This window comes from Corvus hawaiiensis, chromosome 1 (assembly GCF_020740725.1).
Source record: "Corvus hawaiiensis isolate bCorHaw1 chromosome 1, bCorHaw1.pri.cur, whole genome shotgun sequence".
NCBI classification, from domain to species: Eukaryota; Metazoa; Chordata; class Aves; order Passeriformes; family Corvidae; genus Corvus; species Corvus hawaiiensis.
This window is the reverse complement of record NC_063213.1, coordinates 37707820-37716768: the sequence shown is the minus strand read 5'-3', so window position 1 is coordinate 37716768 and position 8949 is coordinate 37707820. Positions and strand designations below refer to the sequence as shown.

Genomic DNA, 8949 nt, shown 5'->3' with positions numbered 1-8949 from the left:
GACTTTATTCACTTTCCCAAAACATAAATCACTTGGCTTGCTGGATCTCCCTCATCATCACCCAGCTGTGCGGGCTACTCTTAATACTGAGAAAATAAACATAGAATCATTTAGGTTAAAAAAGACCTCTAAGATCATTGAGTCCAGCTGTTAACCCAGCAATGCAAAGTCCATCACTAAACCATGTCCCCAAGTGCCCCATCTACATGGCTTTAAAATACCTCCAGGGATGGTGACTCAACCACTTTCCTGGGCAGCCTGTTCCAAGCCTTGACAAATCTTTCAGTGAAGAAATTTTTCCTCATACCCAAACTAAATCTCCCCTGGTGCAACTTGAGGCCATATTCTCTTGTCCTACTGCTAGCTGTCTGGAAGAAAAGGCCAACCCCCACCTGGCTTCACACTCCTTTCAGGTGGTTGCAGAGAGTGATAAGGTCTCCTCTGAGTCTCCTTTTCTCCAGGCTAAACAATCCCTGATCCCTCAGCCGCTCCTCATAGGAGTTGTGATCTAGTCCTTGCACCAGCTTCATTGCCATTCTCTGGACTTGCTCCAGCACCTCTTCCTTGGAATGTCTTCCTTGGAGTGAGTGGCTTAGAACTAGACATAGGACTTGAGGTGCAGCCTCTACAGTGCAAAGTCCAGGGGGAGATCACTGCCCTATTCCTGCTAATCATACTATTTCTGATACAAGCTAGGATGCTGTTGGCCTTGATAACTTTAAATTTATTTTTCTTCACATATAAATGATGAATAACATCTTACACATGTTTTATCTTTTACTTGCTCCTCCTGGGTAATAATTTGAGAATGGTTTCTCTCACTTCTTTCAGACTTAGGCAGGCTGATCCTCCTCTTTTTATGTTGTTTCCATTTTGTTTGACAGGGCAGGGCTTTTTGTTCCCTGATGATCTTATTTGGAAATAGATACCTAAGTTAAAACTAGATGTTTCCAATCAGATGGACACAATGTGAAATGGAAGAGATGTGTCTTCCATGTACCTTACAGATTACAATCAATCAGCTTCATTGCTCAGTATTTATGAATCAAAACTTCCATACTTTGACACAAGCAATACTTGTACTGCCTGAACACATGTGAAAATTTCTGTCAGGATGTAAAAATTCTGCCAGGTGTGACCCAAAAAATAATTTACCCTCTATTACCGCAGGCCTAGGCCCTAGGGTACATCACTGTGTCCCGCAGCCGTAGGGAGGAGGAGGAGAGAAGATCCAGCAGGCAGGAATTGTGCAGCAAGATTGATTTATTTAATTATTTTACAAACTGTTTATAGACTTTTTTCTTCATAGTCCAATTGGACAAGGATCAGCCACCCCTTGGGGGTGATTGGCTAAAAACCTAAAACATCCATTTTCAAAATATTTTTCTACTGTACCATAAACAAGACTTTTCAAGGTTGCAGGTGACGTGGTTGTTTACATAACTCTGCTACTTCTTCTGTGAGAGAGAAAAGTCTCTCACGGACTTAGAAAATAGCAAGAAAATCCTTGCTAGCAGAATTTTCATATATACAACCCTCCATTTGCAGGAAGGTAAAAACAATTTAATAATGTTTATTACACTCTTGGAAAGATCCTGTATAATCTGACAAAAAATGTCATTGAAAATTGGTAAAATGTCACTGTATCTTACTCTGACAAACACATTAATTGAAATTTAATTACTAAATTTTTTATGTAATTGTTATTAATAACATAATAATGTAATTTAATGTTAGCCTTAAACTTTAGGTATCTCATAATTCATTTTTCACTCAAACTAATATGTCATTAGCTTTTGAATGAAAAGGATATTTTGCTGTTAGTTACTCCTTACTTTTATGGTAACACTGTGTTCCAGTATGCCTCAAAACCTAGGTAAAGGTAAATTTTAAGAGAACGATTGCTATTATATAGGACTTCAGATAATAGTCAATATTAATTTCATTATGTGACTATGTGAAGTCTGGTTGTCATACCGTACGTACATCTACATGCATTTGAATTAATGAGGATCCCTGTATGGAAAGGTTCTTTCCTTGTGCCAGCTCTTTAACCTTTATATGAGTTTATTTAAATCACTGAAATAGAACAAAGCAAAACAAACCAAAAGTGGGTGGTTTTCTATGGAGCTGGTAAATTGAATGAACTCAGAGATGGACCTGGTGAATGCCAGAGTTGGCTTAAGTGTGGGGCAGAGCCTTAGATCTGGCAATGTGGGTACAGGGAGAAGGAAATTATAATGGTGGACTGGGAGTGAGATCTCACCCTTTTAGTAGCAGTGAGATGCTGGATGGGCTCAGCTAGCCATTGAACTATATCCAAAATATGGTAGAAATTTCAGCCAAGTATAAAAGCCAGTTTCACTTCATGGTAGATTAATGGGTTGTTAATTTAGTTGAGTACTGTGGTAGTCATTAGTCCAGGGAGGAAGAGAGTTTAACCACAGAATAAAAATAAATCCTCTGCTCTTGAAATTTTCATGGATCCTTCTTTTGTCTCTCTCTTTTTTTTCCTGCCTTACCACAGCTCATCCATTCTACTGTGTCTGCAGTCTGCATGGTGCCTGACAGAGACAGACCATGAAAATGCTATAATCAGCTAGCAGAACCACAAGACTGGACTACAGTCACTAACAGATACAAGCTTGGGATTTATATTTAGCTATAGTGCTGGTGCAGTTTTCAATTTAGGATGGGCATACCTGATTCAACTTTAAATTAACTAATCCTCTTAAGAGAAAATTTCTAGTCGCTACAACACTGTGATTGGCACAATTTACTTTTTGCCATCATGGTGAGACTGTTTCCACTACGCCAGCAGTGTATGTGTGTATGGATTACTTTGTAGACACATCCACCATCTACTTATGAATCCTATTTTTCTTTTGTGAACATGGCATTATGTGCTAACCATTATGCATGGCTAGCAAAACGTGAACTCTCTAGAGAGAAACTGAGAGCGTAACAGTAAAGAATTCATTGCATAGCAAGAATGTGACACCTAGTGGATACACGACATTGAGGAAATGTGACAGTCCCATCAAGCAATATTGCCATTACCCTGTCCAGTAGAAAAAAAATTTTGATGGCGAAAAAGAGATTGATTTTGAATGAATCTTTGCATAGGCCAGAGTAGTTGGATATTGTCAAGTCCCCATTGAAAACTCATAAATATAGGAGGTGTCAGAGATAGTTTTAAAAGAATTGTTTGTAAACTACTAGAAGACTGAAGATGTCAGGCCAAGAAGGCCAGAGGCCCAAAGCCCATGAAGACATTGTGGATATTCGTAAGATGCATAATAACTGGGGTTGTCCAACATGCAAAACACAAGAATAAGGTCTAAAAACCTCTTTTTGTTAAGGAGGTTAAAAACCACCTCTCTGTTACTGCCATGCTACTTCTTCAGGAAGTAAAATTTTCACAGTAGGCGATGCTCAGAGGTGAATAACTACATGGCGAGGCCACTGGAAGCCGGACAAGACTGAAACACAGTTTAAGTAGTCTGACATTCTGCCCAAATGATCTGATACAGATGGTGCCTTTCTACTCTCCACTGCAGTCTGTAGTATATACATTTCAAATATTCACATATCCCCATTTTCCAGGGTGTCCTAGACCCTCACTGCTTCATTGGCTATAAATACTACAAAAATTCATCACCAAAAGCTGGTATTTTATACTCGCTACTGAACACAAATCAAAATTTCATCATAAAATTTACATACAAATATCTCTGTTTATTTCAAAATATGCTGAAAAGTATTCCCCAAGCTGAGCAGGGGAGCATGCTTTGCTGGCCAGATCCTTTGTCCGCCGCCACTGCTTTACAGTCATACTGCTCTCTTCCCAGCTACAAGTGGATTCTTGGAACTATATTCTCTACAAAAGTCTTGGTATCAAAATGCAAAAATGTCGTCTTTTCCTGTGCAAAACAACATTTGGAAAAATAACTAACCCAGCTGAAGTGCACGGTTTTTATAACTCAAGCTCCAGGAGGAGGTTTGGGCTGTGTCCAGAGAAGGACATGAGCCAGCAGTGTGCCCAGGTGGCCAAGAAGGCCAATGGCTTCCTGACCTGTACCAGGAATAGTGTGGCCAGCAGGACTGGGAAAGTGATTGTTCCCCTGTACTCAGCACTGGTGAGGCCACACCTCGAGTGTTCTGCCCAGTTCTGGACCCCTCAGTTTGGGAAGGACATTTAGGTGCTGGAGTGAGTCCAGAGAAGGGCAGCATAGCTGGTGAGGGATCTGGAACACAAGTCCTATGAGGAGCAGCTCAGGGAGCTGGGGTTATTTAGCCTGCAGAAAAGGAGGCTCAGAGGAGACCTTACTACTCTCTGCAACCACCTGAAAGGAGGGCGTAGCCAGGTGAGGGTTGGTTTCTTGTCCTGGGCAACCACTGCAGGACTAGAGGACTTAGTCTCAAGCTGTGCCAGGAGAGGTTTAGGTTGGACATCAGGAGTAATTTCTTTACAAAAAGGATGAATAAACATTGGAATGGACTGTCCAAGGCGGTGGTGGGGTCACCGTCCCTGGAGGTGTTCAAGGAAAGACTGGATGTAGCACTCAGTGCTGTGGTCTGGTTGACACAATAATGTTCAGTCGTAGGTTGGACTCGATGATCTTAGAAGCCTTTTCCAACCTAATTGATTCAGTGATTCTGTGACAGGAGGCAGCACAGGGAGCAAAAGGTGGAAATAAACAAGAAGATGAAATGAGAGCTGGTGGCGCATACGAGCGTTGCCGAAACACTGACACCGGTGCATTTTGAAGGCCCGCGCAAGAGCCGGGCGGGCAGACACGGGCCGGGCAGAGCCACGGCGAGGGGCGTGGCCAGCGGCAGCGGCGGGCGGTGTCACGCTGGGCCGGCCCGGCGCCCATCCTGGCAGCGCCCGGTGCCTGCGGCCTCCGCCCGCCTGCGCCCCGCCCTGCCCTGCGGATGTGGAGCCGGCACCGGCGGTGAGTGGGGAGTGGGCGGCCGGCATTCAGCGGGAAGGGGCTCTCGCTGCCTGCGCCGCCGAGAGGGGAGGAGCCTCCGCCCTTCCCGCCCAGCCCGCCGCGGCGCGGAGCCAGTGTCGAGCGTGGGCAGCCGTGACACCGCCAGCGCTTCCCCCGCCGCCCCGGCAGCGGTCGGGGTGGTGCTCGCGTCGTGCGGCCGCGGTGGGCTGCGGTCGGCGGGGGGAAGCGGCACAGGGCGCCGGCGAGCGCGGCCGGGCCCGGCCGGGGGCAGGGAGTGAGTCACCGGCCGTGCAGGCAGCGGGGCCGGCCGGGCTGCTCTCCTCCCCGATATTTAAGTTCCTAAAAAAGGAGAGCGAGGCGCAGCCTGGCAGCGGGAAGGAGCCGTGATGGGCCGCCTTAGAGCGGGCACGGCCCGGACGTGGCGGCTCCCGGGGCCGCCGAGCGGGTGGAGGCGGGGCAGTGAACCCGGCTCTGACCCGCTCTGCGCCGACACGCCCTGGAAAAGGGCTGCAGCTCCCTCTGCCCTGAGCTGGCAAGGGGGTCCCTGGTCATTGGTTGGACTCGATGGTCTCAGAGGTCTTTTCCAAGCTAATTAATTGTGACCGCCACTCAGCTACTCCGTGGGAGCGGGAGCTCTAGGGGTTTGACGGCCTTTTGGGGCTGTTTCCCGTGCTTCTGTGTGTGTCCCAAGTTACACAGTGTGCAGGTGTGAAAGAGGAGGCCAAATTACTTCCCACAGGGTCTGTGCTGGGCGTTGGACAACCTGTTTAAAAAACGTGTGGAAATCACAGAGGCGATTTGGAAGAGTGCTTCATCTCTGTTGTAGTTTTCAGTAGTAATAAGCCTGAAACGGACACTTTACTGAAAGCCTGAAAATAACAAATCAAACTGAGTTTCGAGAGTAGTTTTTGGTTAGATGTTAGGAAGAAATTTTTTGCTGTGAGGGTGGTGAGGCACTGGAACAAGTTGCCCAGAGAAGCTGCCGATGCCCCATCCCTGGCAATGTTAAAGGCCAGGTTGGATGGGGCTCTGGGCAAACTGGGTTAGTGGAACGTGTTCCTGGCCATGGCAGGGGAATTGGAACTAGGTGATCCTTAAAGTACCTCCAACCCAAACCATTCCATGATGCTGTGATGTTTCTGTGATTCTTTCACAGTCACCATGCCAAGTATGATGATTCTGAATAAATGATAGGAGCCAAGTTCACTGAGTAGCACGTTGTTTATAAAAAGGCTGTTTTCAAGAGATAACTGTTCTGCAAAGGGATATTGTTAACTGGTAAGTAATATTTAATAATTATCTAGTGCTTTTCATTCTTTAAATTCTTTAGAAATGGCAATATGCACAACGTGTCAGGCATTATTTTAGGAAACCCCTGATTATGGATAGTGATGCATTAAGGTGCAGTGACTCGTCAAGACAGTGTAGTTACTTACTGACAATCTCAGTTACAGTGCCTCATCCCTGGTTATGTTTTCCTCTGTCTGGTTCATTCTGTTTGTGCAGATACGCATCTAAAATGTTTTTAAATACTTTATTGATCTTGTACATTTCTTTTAAAGATAATGCATACTTTGGTTCAGAGCTGTAAATCTGAATGTTGCAGGATTGTGTGCCTGTGAAAAGACAAGTGAAACTAACTGAAAACCCCATTGAAATTCGGCTTGAAAGTTGTTTCTGACAGTTAAAAGTAAATAGACTTGTTTATTATGATAAGCATATGTTTACAGTATCACTGTATTTTGTAGGATAACTTATATGAAATACTGGAGCCTGATTTGTCTATGAATCACAGAAGTATAACTGTCATAAAAGTTGAACTGCATCCTTATAGCAACTTCCTTAGAAATTAAGTATTTTCAGTGTTTTAACAGGAGAGGGGAAACTACTTAAAGGCAGTGGGTAAACTCCCTTCTTCAGTCAAGTTAATAGCAAAAAAAACCAACCCCAAACCAAAATCACCAAACCTTTCCCTCACTTTTAAATTTAGTAAGTTAAAGCTGTGATAGGTTTTATGTTTGGGTTTTTTACTTTTTTTTTTTTAAATGGAGCAGGTTAGTTACCAGATTTACTGTTTTATATCAACATCTCTTTATGAAGCATGATACAATGATCTCTGCAGAATAATTTATGTAAAATTTGTTAAAAAGACAAAAGAGAAGTGCCTGGAGTTGTTAAGCCTGCAGAAAAGAAGGCTCAGAGGAGACCTTACCACTCTCTACAACTACCTGAAAGGAGGTTGTTGCAAGGTGGGGGTCTGCCAAGTAACAAGTGATAAGAGAAAAGGGCTTCAAGTTGTGCCATTAAAATTTTGTGAAAAATTTCATTATGGAAGGGGTTGTCAAGCATTGAAGCAGGCTGTCCAGGAAAATGGTTGAGTCACCATCCCTGGAGGTATTTAAAAGCTCTGTAGATACGACTCTTGGAGCTACTGTTTAGTGGTGGACTTGGAAGTGCTGTGTTAATGGTTGGACTCACTCCTGAAGGCCTTTTCCAACCTAAATGGGTCTGTGAGTCTATAAAGGCCTGCTTAGATGATTTGGATTATTTACACATAAAGCTGTGCTCAGTGCTTTGCAGCTGGACTTTGTCACAGAACACTTGGTTTATAGGTTGCAAAAAGTCATTTAAGTGCTTTGAGTTTAATTTGCCTATTGATATGATAGGTGTCTTACTCACCTACACAAGGTGGTGTAAGTTTCCTTGGTATGGTTAAAGCTTCAAAGATTAACTGAGGAGGTTCTTCCTTATAATGTGTTTGCATACTCATACCATGAGAAGCTTATTGATTTTTAAATACCTGTTTGACTAAGTTTCTGTTAATGTTTTAATTTGCTGACAAATACACTGTAGGAAGTTGCAAGCTGTTGTTTTTGAGGATAGTTTCCCCTTATTGATTTGTTTGAATTTATTTATTTGCTTTCTTCTCATTACAACAACAGTTGTAAGTAGCAACAACAGTTTTCCTATCTGGAGGGTAGGACACAAATGCCGTGGGAGATCGGTAGCATCTTGACAACTGTGGAAGTTACTCAGCCTGGTAGTAGTAAGTGCATAAAAGTGCACACCTATGCCTTTGCTAAGCACAGACTTGTGTAACTCACTACAGAAAAGTTTTGTGGTGTTTAGATTAGTACCAAATATTTTTTAGCATTTGCTTTGTTTTGGTTTTTTACTTAGCAAGCTCTCAAGAGATGGCGGAAAAAACAAAAGAGGTGGTGGAAAGCTGGTCTTTCTTGGATACTGTTGAGTCTAACTTCACGCCTCTGGTAGTAATTGAACTTGCAAAAGGCACCAAAGAAGAAACCATAGAATGGTTCACTAAACGAATTGTGGACAAAAAGGCAAATGGAGGTGAGTACAGTATATAATATGAAGACATACAGAAAATTAGTTTTCAGGGAATTTGTGGTATAATGATTGTTTGCCAGTCTCATTTCATTTTGCATTTTTGGAACCCACTTAACCCTGTTATTAATGAAAACATTGGCTTAAGGTCAAATGCCAGTTGAACTCTAGAATTCTTCCATTTTTTGCATTGAAGCCCTGATAACCTATCTTTCAATGTAATGTTGATGTCAGAGTTTATAGCAGTTGTCTAGGCATCTTTGTCCTGTTGCTTATGGAAACATGGTAAACCTTGCCTAAATGAAGATGCTTCACATCCTGTCCATAAGACTTTGTACCATGTTGTAGAACAAAATTAAGTTAGCAGAAAACAATTTAATCTTGGTAACCTAATGTTGGATTTTATTTATATTTTTTGGTAGCATGTGGGGTCTTACTAAGACAGTATTTCGTTACTCATTTTGGTATGCTTCTGGGAATTGAAGTTAGGCTAATTAATTTGCAATTCCTTGGACTTTTTTTAAACTTTTTTAAAAAAAGTCATTATTTACAGCTGTTGTAGCTTATGGCTTATGGTCAGTAATATTTCTGTATCTGCTGGATTTGTGACTACCAACTTGCTTTCAGGCCTCTATTAGATAAG

The 8949-nt window shown here is 42.9% G+C and overlaps 1 protein-coding gene across 4 annotated transcripts in view; it reads left to right on the top strand.

Moving 5' to 3' along the window:
• Window positions 1–4853: 4853 nt before the first annotated feature.
• The window catches only part of ANO10 (anoctamin 10), a 123359-nt gene continuing 119263 nt past the window's right edge, over window positions 4854–8949 (top strand). For 3 of the 4 annotated variants that reach the window (XM_048301123.1, XM_048301114.1, XM_048301097.1), the window contains exons 1-3: window positions 4854–4958; window positions 6115–6236; window positions 8139–8312. In XM_048301123.1, the coding sequence (XP_048157080.1) occupies window positions 8153–8312 (160 nt within the window). In that variant the 5' untranslated portion in view covers window positions 4854–4958; window positions 6115–6236; window positions 8139–8152. The remainder of the gene's footprint in view (window positions 4959–6114; window positions 6237–8138; window positions 8313–8949) is intronic. The other variant, XM_048301105.1, reaches the window with a different exon arrangement.